This window comes from Odocoileus virginianus, chromosome 5, assembly GCF_023699985.2.
Source record: "Odocoileus virginianus isolate 20LAN1187 ecotype Illinois chromosome 5, Ovbor_1.2, whole genome shotgun sequence".
Taxonomy (NCBI): domain Eukaryota; kingdom Metazoa; phylum Chordata; class Mammalia; order Artiodactyla; family Cervidae; genus Odocoileus; species Odocoileus virginianus.
In genome coordinates this window covers 11,098,335-11,116,201 of record NC_069678.1, presented here as the reverse complement: position 1 = coordinate 11,116,201, position 17,867 = coordinate 11,098,335, and the positions used below count along the sequence as shown (strand labels likewise).

Genomic DNA, 17,867 nt, shown 5'->3' with positions numbered 1-17,867 from the left:
CTCACTCACAGTGAAACATGTGGGGAATTTGATTTTGAGGTCCAGAAGTCCTGGAAACCAGAGATGTAATGCTTCCTCCAGGGGTCACAGTAAGAATCCCTTTAGAACTTTGGGGTCTTGGTAGCAAGAGACCAGCAGGCAAGAAAAGAAGTCCTCATACTGGCCAGAGTAATTGACTATGATGGAGGACGGATGACTGCAGCTACATGAGGGAGCCAGGAAGAAAATGCTGGCATTCAGGTCATCCACTCTTGCTGTTCCCATGCTCAGTTCTAACAGTAAATAGAAAAATATAGCAGCCACAGCCTGGGAAGGGCATGGTAACAAAGGGCACTCTCGGGTGAAGGCCGGGGTCGTCCCACTATCCAGCCGCCTAGACCAGCAGAGGCATTCACCAAAGACAAGGAAAATCTAGAGTTAGTGGTGCAGAAGGGGGGGATAATAAGAATCCATTAGAGCCGCAAAACCAATTGCAGTAGTTAAGGCTGTAGACTTTTCCACTAAACATTCTCTTAAATTTCCTCCAAGAAATAAAACCAATCAGAGTCCTATAGAAACTTTCCCCCCAACTGGCTAAACTAACCATAAGTATGGATCCAAGCAGTGGTAGTGGTAAACAGTAGTAGACACCATAGTGCTTTACCCAGATCCTCTCTTTAAGATCGTGAGCCTATGTCCCAGCTGCTGGGAAGATCAGTTGGTGATGGCTCTCAGCTGCCTCCCAACTGGAAATTAGCTCAGGCACATTGAACTGTGTCATCCTATCCCAGCAGGTTTCCTGAAGTCAACGATGGGCTGATTCAGGGATACAAAGTCCAGGCCCCTTTGCCTTTTCAGTTCAGTTCAGTTCAGTTCAGTCGCTCAGTCGTGTCCGACCCTTTGTGACCCCATGGACTGCAGCACACCAGGCCTCCCTGTCCATTGCCAGGTCCCAGAGTTTACTCAAACTCATGTCCATTGAGTCAGTGATGCCATCCAACCATCTCATTCTCTGTCGTCCCCTTCTCCTCCTGCCTTCAATCTTTCCCATCATCAGGGTCTTTTCAAATGAGTCAGTTCTTCGCATCAGGTGGCCAAAGTATTGGAGTTTCAGATTCAGTATCAGTCCTTCCAATGAATATTCAGGACTGATTTCCTTGGGGGTGAACTGGTTGGACCTCCTTGCAGTCCAAGGGACTCTCAAGAGTCTTCTCCAACACCACAGTTGAAAAGCATCAATTCTTCGGCGCTAAGCTTTCATTATAGTTCAACTCTCACATCCATACATGACTACTGGAAAAACCATAGCTTTGACTAGACGGACCTTTGTTGACAAAGTAATGTCTCTGCTTTTTAATATGCTGTCTAGGTTGGTCACAACTTTTCTTCCAAGGAGCAGGTGTCTTTTAATTTCATGGCAGCAGTCACCATCTGCAGTGATTTTGGAGCCCCCCAAAATAAAGTCTGTCACTATTTCCACTGTTTCCCCGTCTATTTGCCATGAAGTGATGGGACCAGATGCCATGATCTCAGGTTTCTGAATGTTGAGTTTTAAGCCAGCTTTTTCACTCTCCTTTTTTTCACTTTCATCAAGAGGCTCTTTAGTTCTTCGATTTTTGCCATAAGGATGGTGTCATCTGCGTATCTAAGATTATTGATATTTCTCCCGGCAATCTTGTGTCCAGTTTGTGCTTCATCCAGTCCACCATTTCTCATGATGTACTCTGTATATAAGTTAAATAAGCAGGGTGCCAATATACAGCCTTGACGTACTCCTTTCCTGATTTGGAACCAGTCTCTTGTTCTATGTTCAGTTCTTACTGTTGCTTCTGGACCTGCATACATATTTCTCAGGAGGCAGATCAGGTGGTCTGGTATTCCCATCCCTTGAAGAATTTTCCACAGTTTGTTGTGATCCACACAGTCAAAGGCTTTGGCATAGTCAATAAAGCAGAAGTAGATGTTTTTCTGGAACTCTCTTGCTTTTTTGATCATCCAGTGTATGTTGGCAATTTGATCTCTGGTTCCTCTGCCTTTTCTAAATCCAGCTTGAACATCTGGAAGTTCATGGTTTATATACTGTTGAAGCCTGGCTTGGAGAATTTCGAGCATTATTTTGCTAGCGTGTGAGATGAATACAGTTATGCGGTAATTTGAGCGTTCTTTAGCATTGCCTTTGTTTGGGATTGGAATGAAAACTGACCAGTCCTGTGGCCACTGCTGAGTTTTCCAAATTTGCTGGCATATTGAGTGCAGCACTTTCACAGCATCATCTTTTAGGATTTGAAATAGCTCAACTGGAATTCCATCACTTTGTTCATAGTGATGCTTCCTAAGGCCCACTTGACTTCACATTCCAGGATGTCTGGCTCTAGATAAGTGATCACACCATCATGATTATCTGGGTCATGAAGATCTTTTTTGTTTAGTTCTTCCATGTATTCTTGCCAGCTCTTCTTAATATCTGCTTCTGTTTGGTCCATACCATTTCTGTCCTTTATTGTGCCCATCTTTGGAGGAAATGTTCCCTTGGTATCTCTAATTTTCTTGAAGAGTTCTCTAGTCTTTCCGACTCTATTTTCCTCTGTTTCTTTGCACTGATCACTTAGGAAAGCTTTCTTATCTCTCCTTGCTATTCTTTGGAATTCTGCATTCAAATGGGTATATCTTTCCTTTGCCTTTTAATTTGGGACAATTCAGAAGAATTATCTCCATTCTAGTTGCTTTTTAGTTGCTCGGTCGTGTCTGACTCTTTGGGATCCTACGGACTGTAGCCTTCCAGGCTCCTCTGTCCATGGGATTCTCCAGGCAAGAGTACTTGAGTGGGTAGCCGTTTCCTTCTCCAGGGGATCTTCCCGACCCAGGGATCGAACACATGTCTCCTGTGTCTCCTGAATTGGCAGGTGGATTCTTTTACCAGTGAACCATCCAGAACTCCCTGTAAAATGCTAGGATCAGTTGAGTATCCTATCAGTTGAGGATCAATTGCAACCACACTGTGTCAGCCGCTCCCTTTGTGGAATCTTTATTTCTTCACTTACCTACAGGTATTTCTCTCAAGAGCACTCCTAAACAAACCTTCTACATTAAACTCTCCATATCAGAGTCTATTTCTGGGGGACCCAATCTAAGACATATTGTTCTCCCAGCCCTACACACTGCCTTCTATGGGCCACCCTCCTTGAGCCTTTCAGGCTGAGGAATACCAAAACTCATCAAAACCTCCCCACTTTCTCTCTCTTCTATCATTTTAAAGAAGAAAGGTAAGTTTTATTTTTGTAATTTCTCCTCCAACAGTGGGTGATTTCAAGAAGCCTATAGAAAATTATCTGAAAGGGATGTAGCAGTCAGTTCCCTATGACTTTTTAAAACTAACTCGCCTAGTCTCCCTTCCAAAACAGGGCCCCACATTAAGGAGAAACTATTGGGACTTCCCTGGTGGTCCAGTGGTTAAGACTGCACACTTACACTGCAGGGTGCATGGTTTGAACACTGGTTGGGGAACTGAGATGCCATAAGCTGTGTGGGAAGGCCAAAAAAAGGAAAAAGAAGCAAACAAAAAACTAGAAACAGCTGTGCTTGTTAATTTACATGTTAAAAAGTTGCAATAAATTTATTGTATATAAATAAATTTGTATACAAATAAATTGAACTTAATAAGTTGTATTAGATTTGTAGGTAATTTTGGGCAGAATTGCTATCTTAATATTGTTTGTGTTCCAAGGACACTTCCCAGGGGGCGCTAGTGATAAAGAACCTGCCTGCCAATGCAGGAGATACAAGAGGCGTGAGTTCAATCCCTGGGTTGGGAAGATCCCTTGAAGGAGGGCATGGCAACCCACTCCAGTACTCTTGCCTGGAAAATCCCCATGGACAGAGGAGCCTAGTAGGCTACAGTCCACAGGGTCACACAGAGTCAGACACAACTGAAGCGACATAGCACACACTGTGAACATGGTATTGCTCTCCTTTTATTTAGATTTTATCTCAGCAATTTTTGTAGTTTTCAGTGGTAAGCTTTTGCACTTATTCTTCCAAAATTATTCTTAAATATTTTACTATTAGTTATGCTACTGTGAATGACTTAATGTCATTTTCAAATTGTTGCCAATATATAATATGAAATAATTTTTTTGGTATATTGATCTTATATCCTGAAATCTTGTGATACTCATTTATTGTTGTTATTATTCAGTCACCAAGTCATGTCCAATTCTCTGCCACCCCATGGACTGCAGCATACCAGGCTTCCCTGTCTCTCACCATCTCCCGGAGTTTGCCCAAGTTCATGTCCATTGAATCGGTGATGCCATTTATTACTATTAGTAATTTTTGTGTTGTTTCTTCCTTAGGATTCTTTTTCTACATATAAAATCCTGATATCTTTAAATATAGTTTTACTTCTTCCTTTCCATTCCAAGTCTTTCATTTCATTTTCTGGCCCTATTATCCTAGCTGGAACTTCTATATGATGTTCAATAGAACTAGCAAAAGCACATAGCACATTTGTTCCTAATGTTAGTGAGAAAGCATCAGTCTTTTACTATTAAATATCTTTTTACAGCTACCTCTCTTTTAGATTTCTTTCATGTCTAAACATGACTATTATATTGCCATGTTTAATTCATAGTTTAACCGGATATACAATTTTAGATTGGAAACAATTTTCTTTCAGTATTTTAAGTTATCTTGTCTTCTAAATCCAGTATTGCTGTTAAAGTTTGAGAATATTGTGATTTCTCATCCTCTGATTTTTTTCCTCTGTCTCAAATTATTTGGATTCTCCTTCCTTCAACTCTAGTGTTCTGAAATTTCATATGCTGTGCCTTGGAGTGTGTTTATTTTCATCCTTGGTATCCAGCATGTGGTGAGTCCTTTCATGTTAGAAAGTAATATCCTTCCCTTCTGGGATATTTTCTCAAGTTATTGATAAGTTATACCATTCTAGTTTGCTTTTTTCCTCCTATTTTCTATCTCTGTTATTTGGTCTACTATCTTGGAGATTTCCTCAACTTTATCATTAAAATCTTTTAATAGTTTTTCATTTCTGTCATTTTTTTTTTAAACTCCCCAAATTTCCTCTTATTTTGTTTTTTCCTCTTTTGTAGCTTCTCGTTCTGGTTTATGGGTATATCATCTCGTATTTCGCTAAATTTTTATCTTTCTGCATAGTCTCTGCTTCTTCCAAGTCTTTTGTTTGTGATTCTACATCCTTCATCTTAAAAACTGTCCACGGATGTCTGGTAACATCTAGCAACATTTGTGTTTACAGTGGTACTCTAAAAAGCTGATTAGAAAAATCAATTGCACTCTTATACACTAGGAGAGTTAGAAAAAAAAAGTGGGAGGACATGTTCTACAAAACACAACTATAGTATTTAAAACTGTGATATGGGCACAAAGGTAGGCAAACAGGTTAATAGAAAAGAGTGGACATTGTAACATTTGTACATATATATATTTTTCCAAATGTAAAAAAATGAAGTTGGTCCCCTGATTCATACCATATATGGAGATAAATTCCGAGTGGATTATATTTTTTAAAAAAATATTTATTTATTTTGCTGTGCTGAGTCTTAGCTGTTGCATCTGGGATCCTTAGTTGCAGCATGCGGGATCGAGTTCCCTGACCAAGAATCGAGCCCAGGCCCCCTGCCTTGGGAGCATGGGGTCTTAGCCACTGGACCACCAGGGAAGTCCTGATTTTATTCTTAGAAAAGATAAAAACTTAAAAGAACTTAAATATTAAAGCAAAAATACAGATCTTTCTCAACTTACCAAAATACAGATCTTTCTCAACAGATCTTATAGGGTTTTGTCCCTATAAACTCATCATAAGTTGAACATGCCTTTAATATATCTAACCTTGCCTACCTTTACATGCTCAGAACACTTACATTAGCCTCCAGTTGGCCTCAATCATCTAACACAATGTCTATTTTATAATAAAATGTTGAATATCTCATGTTATTGGATACCATACTGAAAGTGAAAAACAGCACAATTGTTTACCCTTGTGATGCTATCGCTACCTAGCATCATGAGAGAGTAGTATACCACATATCACTAGCCTGGAAAAGACCAAAACTCAAAATTTGAAGTACAGTTTCTACTGAACACATGTCATTTTTGCACCACCACGAAATTGAAAAACTGTAAGTCAAATCATCATAATTTGGGGACTGTCTCTTGTGTTTTGAGATATGTGTTTTTGTGATATGTATGCCTTTAGAAAAACCTCTTTAGGAAATTCCCTGGCAGTTCAGTGGTTAGGACTCCATCTTCTCACTACTGGGGGGGCCTGGGTTCAATTCCTGGTCAGGGAACTAAGATTCCACAAGTTGTGCCCCCCCCCAATCTCTTTATTATCATTTTATTGGGGTTTTCAGAAGGAACAGAGGTAAATTTGTAAGCTCTGCCATTCTTAACGATAATGCTAAAAACTTTAATGAGAAAAATATCCAGTAATTAAAAAAAATTTAAGTATAGTTGTCTTATGTTAGTTTCAGATGTACAGAAAAGTAATTCTTTTTGCAGATTATATTCCATTATAGGTTATTATAAGTTAATGGGTATAATTCCCTGTACTATACAGTAAAAAATCCTTGTTACTTTATCTGTTTTATACAAAATAGTTTGTATCTGTTAATCCCTTTCTCCTGATTTGTCCTCCTTCTGTCCCTCTGCCCTTTGATAACCATAGGTTTGTTTTCTGTCTGTGAGTCTGTCTCTCCCCTTTATGTACATTCTTTTGTGTTATTTTTTAGATTCCACATATAAGTGATATATAGTATTTGTCTTTCACTTATTTCACTAAACATAATATTCCCTAGGTACATCCACATTGCTGTAAATAGCAGTATTAACATTTTACTTTTTAAAGGCTGAATAATATTCCATTCCATACACACACACACACACACATTTTTAAACTAGCAAATGTCACTTATTAAATTCAAAATGATGTCATCAAAACAAAAGAAAGATTTGTACAGATTTTTTTACTTTCTTGCAGAAATCACATATTACAAAAAATTTTTTATTCAAGTATAGTTGATTTACAATGTTGTGTTAGTTCTACGTACACAGCAAAATGGTTCAGTTATGTATGCATAATCTTCTTCAGATTCTTTTCCCTTATAGGTTTTTACAAAATAAAGTATGGTTCCCTGTGCTAAACAGTAGTACTTCCATGTCTTAGTTATTGTAAGTGATTCCACTATAAACATTGGGGTGCATGTACCTTTTCTTTTTTCTTTTTTTTCTTTCTTTACGACCCCATGGACTGTAGCCCACCAGGCTCCTCCATTCATGGAGTTTTCTAGGCAAGAGTTCTGGAGTGGGTTGCCATTTCCTTCTCCAGCATGTACCTTTTCAAATTATTGTTCTGATTCTTTCCTGATAGATACCCAGGAATGGAATTGCTGAATCAAATGGTAGCTCTATTTTTAGTTTAAGGAATTTCCATGTTGTTTTCCATAGTGGGTTTATCAATTTACATCCCTATCAACAGTGTGAGTTCCTTGTTTCCCACATCTTCTCAGTTCAGTTCAGTCGCTCAGTCATGTCCAACTCTTTGCTACCCCATGAACCACAGCACGCCAGGCCTCCCTGTCCATCGCCAACTCCCGGAGTCCACACAAACCCATGTCCATTGTGTCAGTGATGCCATCCAACTATCTCATCCTCTGTCATCCCCTTCTCCTCTGGCCCTCAATCTTTCCCAGCATCAGGGTCTTTTCAAATGAGTCAGTTCTTCGCATCAGGTGGTCAAATATTGGAGTTTCAGCTTCAACATCAGTCCTTCCAATGAACACCCAGGACTGATCTCCTTTAGGATGGACTGGTTGGATCTCCTTGCAGTCCAAGGGACTCTCAAGAGTCTTCTCCAACACCATCCTCTCAAACACTTGTTATTTGTAGACTTCTTGATGAGTCATTTGGACAGATGTGAAGTGATACCTCATTGTGATTTTGATTTTCATTTCTATAATAATTAGCTAAAGAGTCTAATAATGTCCGACTCTTTGTGACCCGACGGGCTATGGTCCATGGAATTCTCTAGGCCAGAATATTGGAGTTGGTAGCCTATCCCTTCTGCAGCAGATCTTCCTGACTGAGGAATTAAAGTGGGGTTTCCCAGATCTGAAAGAGACACGTGCACCCCAATGTTCATTGCAGCACTGTTTATAATAGCCAGGACATGGAAGCAACCTAGATGCCCATCAGCAGATGAATGGATGAGGAAGCTGTGGTACATATACACCATGGAATATTACTTAGCCATTAAAAAGAATTCATTTGAATCAGTTCTAATGAGATGGATGAAACTGGAGCCCATTATACAGAGTGAAGTAAGCCAGAAAGATAAAGACCATTACAGTATACTAACACATATATATGGAATTTAGAAAGATGGTAATGATAACCCTATATGCAAAACAGAAAAAGAGACTCAGATGTATAGAACAGACTTGTGGACTCTGGGAGAAGGCGAGGGCGGGATGTTTCAAGAGAACAGCATCGAAACATGTATATTATCTAGGGTGAAACAGATCACCAGCCCAGGTTGGGTACATGAGACAAGTGCTCGGGCCTGGTGCACTGGGAAGACCCAGAGGGATCGGGTGGAGAGGGAGGTGGGAGGGGGGACCGGGATGGGGAATACATGTAAATCCATGGCTAATTCATTTCAATGTATGACAAAAACCACTGCAATGATGTAAAGTAATTAGCCTCCAACTAATAAAAATAAATGGAAAAAAAAAATAAAAAAAATAAAGTGGGGTTTCCCACATTGCAGGCAGATTCTTTACCAGCTGAGCTACCAGGGAAGCCCCTAATAATTAGCTATGTTAAGCATCTTTTCATGTGTCTGTTAGCCATTCACATGTCCTCTTTGGAAAAATATGTGTTCATGTCTTCTGCCCATTTTTGATTGGATTTTTTTTTTTTTTTTGGTGGGAGATGGGGCACACAGCGTGTAGAATCTTAAGTTCCCCGACTAGGGATCAAACCAATGCCCCATGCATCGGCAGCATGAAGTCTTAACCACTGGACCACTAGGGAAGTCCTGACTGGATTTTTTTACATTGAGTTCTATGAGTTCTTCATATATCTTAGTTGCTAACCCCTTGTCAGTCATATCATCTGCAAATATCTTCTCCCATCCCATAGGTTGTCTTCTTGTTCTGTTGGTTTCTTTTGCTGTGCTAAAGCTTTTAAGTTTAATTAGGCTCCATTGTTTTTTTTTGCTTTTTTTGGTTTTTTTTTGCCTTGGGAGACTAATCCAAGAAAATATTGCTACAATTTATGTCAGAGAATGCTTTGCCTATGTTCTGTTCTAGAAGTCTCATGGCTTCATGTCTTACATCTTTTTATTTTTCTATCTGGTGTAATGGAAAGTTCTAATCTACTTGTTTTGTATGCAGCTGTCCAGCCTTTCCAGTACCACTTGTTAAAATGACCAATAATGCTTCGCTAGTTATATTTTCTCTGAATTATCCAATCATAGTAATTTCACACATAGGGAAGCAGTTTTTCCCCATACACTTACACACATCGTTTTTTTAAAAACTGATGCATCCGCATGTGGAAATTTCCCTGGAACTATCACTAGTTATCTATTCATAAGGAAAATCATTTCCTAAAGGTACCTGGTCCTTACTTATCAAAATCAGTTTTGCAAGTAAAGCAAAAAATTAAGAGATAATTTTTTGTGGGCCAAGTTAATTTGGGAAGCCCTGGATAGTGTGAGTAAGCGGAATAGCCATGACAAAACCAAGACCAAAGAATTAGCATAAATAAAGGTTTTATTGGTCAGTTTGGGTGACGGACACACTGACAGACCTTCAGTTCACTGCTCTGCACACCCGAGGTCCTGAGGGGACAGGAAGACAGCTAAGCCCATTAATACCGAGCAAGGGTAGGAGGTGGAAAGAATCTAAAGGCCTCTGAGGTTAATTAACAAGGCTACCGGGACCGGAACCAACGTCCTAGGAACAAATCCAGGATGGAAGAGGAATCATCCAAGGATGGAGGTGTTGGTGATTCTAGACCTAAAGGAAAAAGTGATACACACAGGCTAAATGAAAGGGATTGGAAAGAGGCAAAGGAGAGCAGTAATGTGAAAGGGCAGGAGAGTAGTAGTTTCCCTTTCCCATGGAATTGAGAGATGGATCCCTTTCATTTATACTCTTCACTTACCATCTCTAGGACTGCCGCCTGCCTCTTCATGGGTTACTGTGGTCTCTTTCCGGCCCTCACTGTCCACCACAGTCCGGCGCTCCTCTATAGTCTACAAGGAGAAGTCCCCCCAGCATATCCCTAACATCACTGAAGGTGAGTTCACTGGTTTCTTTACATAGTCCCCCTTTCCAGAACATTCTCTGGTTAGTTGCCTTTACCCATCTCTCCCAACTCACCCCATCTGGCTTAGTGATCTTGGTCACAGAGACACTCTTGAAATAGGATTTTGGGTTGGGGCTGCAGAACCGGGCCAAGACCCTCCTGAGAAACCTGGGAATCAAGATCTAGGAGGGCACAGAAAGGAAATAAGAAAGAGTCCAAAGCGAAGAAGGGAACAAATGTGGTGGACAGAAATTTCAGGGAGACAGACTACAGGGCTGGTAAATGTCCTCTCCCTCCAGACTTACCATTGTCTTCCCTGGCTCTAGAGTGGGGGGTCACAGGCCACGTATCATCAAACTGTAGAAGAAGCCAAAGTAGGTCACCCTTTCAATCTGAAATATGAGGGGCCCCAGAACCCAAACTATTTCCAAATTCCAAAACCACTTTTTTCAAGAGAAATGATCCCAGCAGGATGGCTTTCTTTACTCACTCCTCCTCCTTCCTGATTCATGTATTTCTCTACCAAAAAGCATTCCTGAACTGACACTTTTCTGTCCTCCTTCAACATTTCTGCTTTCTCCAAGGATCATCTACACTAATTTTTAACAAAAGCAGAACTCCCAGTTCCTCCCAAAGAAAATCCTACACAAAGTTTAATATAGAAAACAGATAAATACAACCCAAGTCTGTTAGATTCCAGCAAGGTTTCCAGTCTTTGCAGTCAGTCTTCTCCACAGATCCCACTTAAGGCCCAGATGTACTCACCCTATGAAAAGGTCTCTGGGGGCCCCAGTCTGGTGCTGGTTTGGGGGATTCAGATCTTGCATCACTCTCCAAGCCCCCACCAAAGATCTTGGGCTGGTGACTATCTGGATACTTAAGCATTGAGTCCCGAAGCGTCTGTCCTTCCTGCCGTCTCTCACCAGGTGTCTCTGACTCAGGACCTGGAAGTTCTGCAGAAAGGTGGCAGGTGGATGCTGGGAGTGGGAAAGGACTTGGGCTCTTTTAAATCTCCTTGAAATCATCAGCTTTCTCACACTTCCCAACCCCCGACTACTCTCTGCAAGTCTATTTTTTTCACCCACCGACCCAGTAGAAACCACAGGTTCTTCCCCAGGAGCATCCACACACCAGGAGGGCGGGAAGGCAAGGTCCAGGCCCCCATCTCGCTGAAGATGTTATTGAAATCCCGCACTAGGTCATCAAAGCCGAAGTTATCGTGGAAACGCATTCCTCCTCCAGGGCTGAAGCTGAAGCCAAAGCTAAATTCCTCGGGGGGCTGGGGACCCTCAAACCTCGAGTTCCCACGGCCCCACGTGACTCCTTCCTCCTCTTCCTCATCATCTTCGTCTTCATCGCGAGTCATTCCTCCAAAAAAGGAATCTCTGTGGCTAGGGGTGGAGGCAGATTAGCCACCAAAATTTCAGCACTTAAACCATAACATCAGCTAATGCGCGACAGAGTGGGACAAGAGTTGGGATCTGAGAACCTGAAGCGAGGGTAGAGGACTGGCCATCAGGTTTGTTTTGCTTCATCAAAGTCGTGTCCCGCCCCCGCCCCCGCCCCCGCCCCCAACGTTTCCTGCGGCTTTTCTTAAGTGTTTTCCAGCCCCTCCCCTCCCCCAAGGTCTTGCTCACTTGTCCTCTTCCCCAGAGTCCCATTGTCTTCCCCACCCGGTCCCCCTGTTGCATCACCCTAAATTGGAGAAAGGCTGAAGCGACTGTTTCTTAACGACCGCCCTGGTTACTGTCGGGTGTGTGTGTGTGTGTGTTCAATGTTGACCTTCTTTTCCGCAGGAGTTGTAGGAGTGGAGAAAAGGATGTTTTTCCAAAAATAGGGTGTCAAAGGTCAAGCTCCCCTCAGAGTACTCCCGCCCCTCCGTGTCTGGCCCGAACCCGCTCTCACCTTCGAGGTCCAGAAAAGCCGAAAAAGCCCCGAAAGAGGTCAAAAAGGCTCATTCCCGCAGTGGGACTCGAACCTTCGAAGCCCACAGCTGGCAGCAGCCAGAGCTACGCTGTCGGAAATTGAGCGAAGCGTCAGACCACGCTGCCGGAAAGCAAGCATTAGATCGCACACTGTCGTAAAACAACCGTAAGCCGGCCGTCGCTGAGGGGCGGGGCGGGCGATCCTATCAAATTCTAAAGGCTTTCAGTTTTGCCCCCACCTGTTTCCTGTGAAGGGAGCGGACGTACTGAATTATTTTCCAACGAACACTTGCCCTCTAAGCCAATTCTTTTGGCTGACCAACCCACTCCAATAGGGTTTCGAGGGGTTGACGCTTGATGGCACTGGAGACAGCCGCCAGAGGGCACCCCACCCACACAAATGAACCGGACCCAGACCCTCGCTCATTGCAGACTCGCCACACCCACGGAGCAGTGTTCTGTCTTAACCCACCTCACTCCCTTCTTTCATCCTCTTTGTTTCTCGCCTGACTTAAGTCTGGTATTAGAGGAATGGACAAAATGTATCAAGCTCCAACTTTAATAATGACATCCCCAGAGTAAAAGATACAGGAGTGCATGGATTTAACTTCATCTTTCCAGCTATTAAGTAGTTTGTCAAGATAGGCTCTGCAACCATCGGAATAGACTTTGTAAGACAGCAAGGGAAATCTGGTCTTTCTGGGAAGGAAGAATTTGGAGATATCAGTATCCCCTTTTGCCTATCAATGACTTTCAAAGCTTCTCCCCCTTTCTGTACCCCCACCTCCTTCCCAAACCTGGCCTTGCTCTAGCCTCCTCCTTTTCAAGGGTTTGGATATTAGCTATGTGAAACGAAAACACTCAAGAAGCAAGACCTACTGCTTCAGTTTTGCTAGTCAACGGTGCATGTTTTGCCTTCATTTCTTTCCAGTTCATTTGCCTGGACCCATCTAAATTAACTTTCTCTTGATAAAAAGTGATTTCTTTCAGTTCTTGCTTAATCCCTTCCCTTTCCACCCAGTATCAGCTATCCCACTCCCTTCACTGCCTAAAATCTGCTACAGATCTGAAGGAAATGAAGTTTGGCAATGATTCTTTCCAGGCACCACTGTGAAATTTTTGAGGGAGGGCGAGGGAATCCCCTCAAGGGCAGCACATTAAGGTCAGAGTTCTTAAAGGGCGAAGATTCCGTTTTTATTCCACTGCCTTCGGGGCCTGCTAGAGAAGGCCCAGTTGGTACAGTAATATTTATTCACCAAGCTGGTCATCGACGAGACTGAGGACATCCTAGACGGAGCAAGAATGGGCAGAGGCTGAAGGTAGAGGTTTTCTTTTTATATATACAAGACACATTAATCCATTAAATTTGAGGACACAGTACAAAAAAAAAAACCACTTCAACTAATTCATCTGACAATGCTGTTCATATTCATGACGCCATTTTTTGTTGTTGTTGTTTTGTTTCCTAATAATAAAGGAGGAGACTTAGGGCTGTTGGGCTGATATATATTTGGGGGTCCCCCCTCCCCACCTCACCCACACACCACCAGGGTGAACAGGAGGAGGAGAAGAGAGGGCAGGGCCCACAGCAAAGTTTCATAATCTTGAATGCAAGGGAGGAGGAAGAGAGGAAAGGAAGAAAAAAAAAAGGAGAAAATACAAATCCTATAATACATACAACAGAGTGGGGATGGTATGGGAATGGGACAGACATGAAGCTGAGGCATGGGGTGGGCCGCTGGGGGTGGGGGGTAGCAGAACCCCCCACATTCTTTTCTCTCTTTGATGCTGTTTCCATAGTTGCCAGGCTGAGAAGCCCTCTCAGAAGATGGGACCGGGAGAAGAGGATCGGGGCCTCAGTTGGCCCCCCAACTGTAGCTGTTGTAGGCAGACTTGTTGGTCTGGGGCTTCTGCGGGATGGAGCTGGTCTGGCTACGTTGCCCGCTGCCCGTCTGCAGGGGAATGGGAGGGTGAATGGGGAGGAAAAAGATGTCGAGTTAGTGGGACGAATTTATGACATCTTCAAGTGGAGATTTAGAAATTGTTTTACTCTCCCATTCCCCTGGCTTAGAAACTACTCTGAAGCTTGCTTCTCAACCATCAGAAATTTGGTTTATACAGCAGTTAAAAGCACCTCTGACAAGTAAAAAAGCACCTATAAACTTTAAATAAGGGAAAGATGAAAAGAGGGCAGGATACTTTTGGAGGCAAGATAGTGAATCAGGTTCTACTCATTTTCAATTCCACCTCCCCCCACCCCTCAAACCCATCCTCTCCTGTTCCAGAAGGCTACTCTCTAGAGAGAATTATGGCCTTTTGGAGATGGGTAATCACAAGGTGATTTCACTTTCAATGATCCCTATAAATGCCTCAATTTGGGTATCTGTAGTTGACAGCAAGGAAGTCCTTACTCTAGCTTCCCAAGCCACCTATGAGGAAGGGGGAGAGGTCACTTGCACCACCCCAGGGCTCCCCAGCCCTATCACACATCACATCTGTGAGCCTATTTCAGAGAAGATAAGAGTCTGAGGCCCCAGGCTCCAGATGCTGCTCCAAGAATCCTTTCCATTCCAGTAACCAAGTGTTTCAAAAGTCAGGGAAGGGTAGAAAGAAAAAGAGCAGTGAGGAGGGGAGGACGAGAGAGGAACGGGAGGCCAGAGAGCTCAGCAAGGTGTGTGTGTTCGTGTATCCCGCCTTGTGACCGTGCAATCTCTTCTCTTCACGTTCCCTGAGACTGTGGAGGTGAAATGGGGACTGAAAAGGAGTGGGTTCAAGCATATCATCATTCAGTTTCATTACCTGCTCCTCCTGCTGGCGCTGGCAACAGAGAATCATCTGCAAATATGGTAGCTGAGGCAGAACCAGGATATATGGAAAATAAAGGGACAAACTTTGACAATAGAACTCCACCATTAGAAGGGAAAGCTATAATGTCAGGGAAGGGGGAAGGCTGGGAGAGGTTAAGAGGGGAGGTGTGAGCCAGGTCTGATGGGATGAGGACAACTGTGCTATGGGAGGAGGTGGAGGAGAAAGGCACCAAAGGAATCGGGGAAAAAAGGTTGCAATCTGGCCCCTCTCTGACATATCCTTTGCCGGCCACTCGTGTTATGTGCGCTGTGTCTGTATGTGCTGTGTGCCCATGGCTGGCGCTGGGGAGGATTGGGTGAAGTTGGTGGTGAGGAAGGGTAAGAAAAGGAAAGGGGAGGTAGTTTTAGGGATAGGAAGGAAGAGGAAGGGAAAGGAAAGAGGGGGAAGGGCTATTACCTGGCCATCCTGCTGCAGGTGATGGTGAAGGATCTGGGAGTGCGGCTGCTGATGGGGAGTCAGGATGTGCATAAAGGGGGCAGGTGGGTAGGCAGCAGCTGTGGCCGGATTGATGGGCCCCCCACTTCCTAGGGCTGAAGGCAAGTTGAAGGAGGCAGCAGGAGTACCGGAATGAAAACCTTGTTTCTCAAAGGACTGCTATCCAGAAGAATAGGAGAGAGAGTAAAAGGATCAGCAAACTATTCCTTGGAAATTCTGAATCTAAGATCCCCCACCCTGAGAGAGCAGCATGGTGTCACAGGAATGCTGCACCTGAAGTCAGATATTCAGGTCTCTGCCTCAGTTCTAGTCTTTAATAGCTATGTGATCCTGAGAAAACTATTCAGTCTCTCAGCCTGTTTTCTCTTACATGAATCAGGGATGCTATTAACCTCTCAGTTTTAAGGACCAAATAAGAGGACAGATGTGAGAGCACTTTGTGAAATCTAACATCATTCATGAACACGGTGAAATCTGTTGACTATTAGCACTATTAGCACAACCTCTGGAGTTGGGTAAAAATTAGAACTTGTTGGATATTTTTAAAAAAAAATGAATACACTGAGGTATCTTAAGTGTTAATGGTCTTGGTCATGAAGCACTCCACCACAGCTCTTAGTACTTTACCTGGAACTTTTAATTATTTATGGTGTGCGTGTGGGAGCAACACAATACTAATCTGTGCATAATTTGGATGCCTGCTCGCTTTAATTACTGGGCTGTGTTGTATCCTTTCCCACTCTATTATAGTCTTACAAAGAATGGGAAGAACTAGTTTCCTTTCATTCCATATCTATTCTCTGAGAAACTTATGAAAAGGTTGGGAGTAAGCAAAGGGCCAGGAAAACTTGCACAGTAAACAACATGACATCACAACAATTTACCACACTTCACCTTCCTGTAACATTTTTCTTTTTTCCAAGAGGGCTAAATTTAAACTTTAAGAACTCACTCACTTTTTAGTAGGATGGGTTTCCTGATACCTCTCTTAAGAAGACTGTTCTTGTTCACTGTATTTTCCCACCCTTTGGCCATATGGCTTGTGGGATCGTAGTTCCCCAACCAGGGATTGAACCAGGGCCCATGGCAATGAAAGTGCCAAGTCCTAACCACCAGACAGCAAGGGAATTCCCATGTTCAGTGTTCTTCTATCACTGCAACTCCACCTCCGTGATATCCATCTCTCTTTCCACTTCTGTCCAGAGCCAGGCACCTACCTGGGTTTTGGAGTACACAGAACCCGAGATATCTGGCACGCCTGTATTACTGGAGGTGACTGACACACCTGGGGGAGGAGGAAACAGACAGGAGGATTAGCTCAGCTAACCGTCTGGCCCCATCCCTGGGAAATGATGATGCTTTTCTAGCTATAGCACTGCGAGAGAATTTTGGTCTGTTTTTCCAACTTCATGTCAGTCCTGAGGAATAAGAGCTCATGACACAGAAAGGTTCCCTAAGGGGTCCTGCCCTTTCCCGATATATACCGTTTATGTGGGACTGAGGTGTGTTGTTTCTGGGAGCACCAGGGAATATAGCCAAACTTCACTAGCCTATGACTTTCAAAACACTCTGTGCCAAAGCCCAACAGGACTGCATTAAACTTTTCATGTCCATCTCAAATCAGTCAGCCCAAACTCCACTCAGTTCTGCCGTCTTGCTGCTGAGTGGGCTCAAAATTCATGCCTCCACAGCATAAGGAAAGTACTAAAGGAGAAGTTCAGTTCAACCCCCAAGAGCACTTTCATTCTCAGAGCCTCAGTTTACTTAGTCCAGCTTCCCTATTGTCTTGGTACTACTAGGTTACATACTTACGATTTAAAGAGCAAATTTCCATTTACTCAATTTAAGCCTAAGTGTGGAGAGGAGAGAGGGTAGACAGGGTTAGGCTATCTCTTATAGCCTAGGTGGAACACAAAATCTAACTGTCATTCTAGTTTACAGTTTCAGCTTTTCCATGAAGTAAAAACTCTAATCCATACTGCAGCAACTTGTGTGTTTCCTATTTAAAAACTCCCTTACAAAAAAAAAAAAAAACCTCCCTATACCACCACTATAATTTTATGGAAACCACAATGATACAATTCCCCATTTTAATCTGTACTCCTTAAACTGAAATAAACATACTGTACCTCCCAGGGTATGAGGCAGTAAGAATAGGAAAAAAACCATCAGGTAAAATAACCCAGCATCTTACTAGCGAAACTGTATGCAAATATTGAAGAAAAAGTAACTGAAATTTTACTAGGAATTTAAAGCTTGTTTTCTAAAGATCTGTTTAATCTCAGAAAGTGAGCTAAAATGAGACTTCAG

At 42.8% G+C, this 17,867-nt stretch overlaps 2 protein-coding genes across 25 annotated transcripts in view; both read right to left on the bottom strand.

The window, feature by feature from the left end:
- Positions 1 to 9,773: 9,773 nt before the first annotated feature.
- On the bottom strand, positions 9,774 to 12,657 carry HAX1 (HCLS1 associated protein X-1). The gene is given in 8 exon segments (XM_020887373.2): positions 9,774 to 10,037; positions 10,186 to 10,276; positions 10,404 to 10,457; positions 10,459 to 10,511; positions 10,635 to 10,686; positions 11,095 to 11,282; positions 11,461 to 11,720; positions 12,235 to 12,657. Coding segments are annotated over 8 exon segments (837 nt in total). The 5' UTR covers positions 12,288 to 12,657; the 3' UTR covers positions 9,774 to 9,951.
- A 142-nt stretch (positions 12,658 to 12,799) lies between these two features.
- The window catches only part of UBAP2L (ubiquitin associated protein 2 like), a 44,390-nt gene continuing 39,322 nt past the window's right edge, over positions 12,800 to 17,867 (bottom strand). For 7 of the 24 annotated variants that reach the window (XM_070467377.1, XM_020887354.2, XM_070467376.1 and 4 more), the window contains 4 exons: positions 16,775 to 16,842; positions 15,519 to 15,716; positions 15,054 to 15,104; positions 13,660 to 14,206 (listed from right to left, as the gene is read on the bottom strand). In XM_070467377.1, the coding sequence (XP_070323478.1) occupies positions 14,111 to 14,206; positions 15,054 to 15,104; positions 15,519 to 15,716; positions 16,775 to 16,842 (413 nt within the window). In that variant the 3' untranslated portion in view covers positions 13,660 to 14,110. Of the gene's footprint in view, positions 13,542 to 13,659; positions 14,207 to 15,053; positions 15,105 to 15,518; positions 15,717 to 16,774; positions 16,843 to 17,867 lie in introns of those variants that run through there. The other 17 variants (XM_070467383.1, XM_070467386.1, XM_070467393.1 and 14 more) reach the window with 7 other exon arrangements.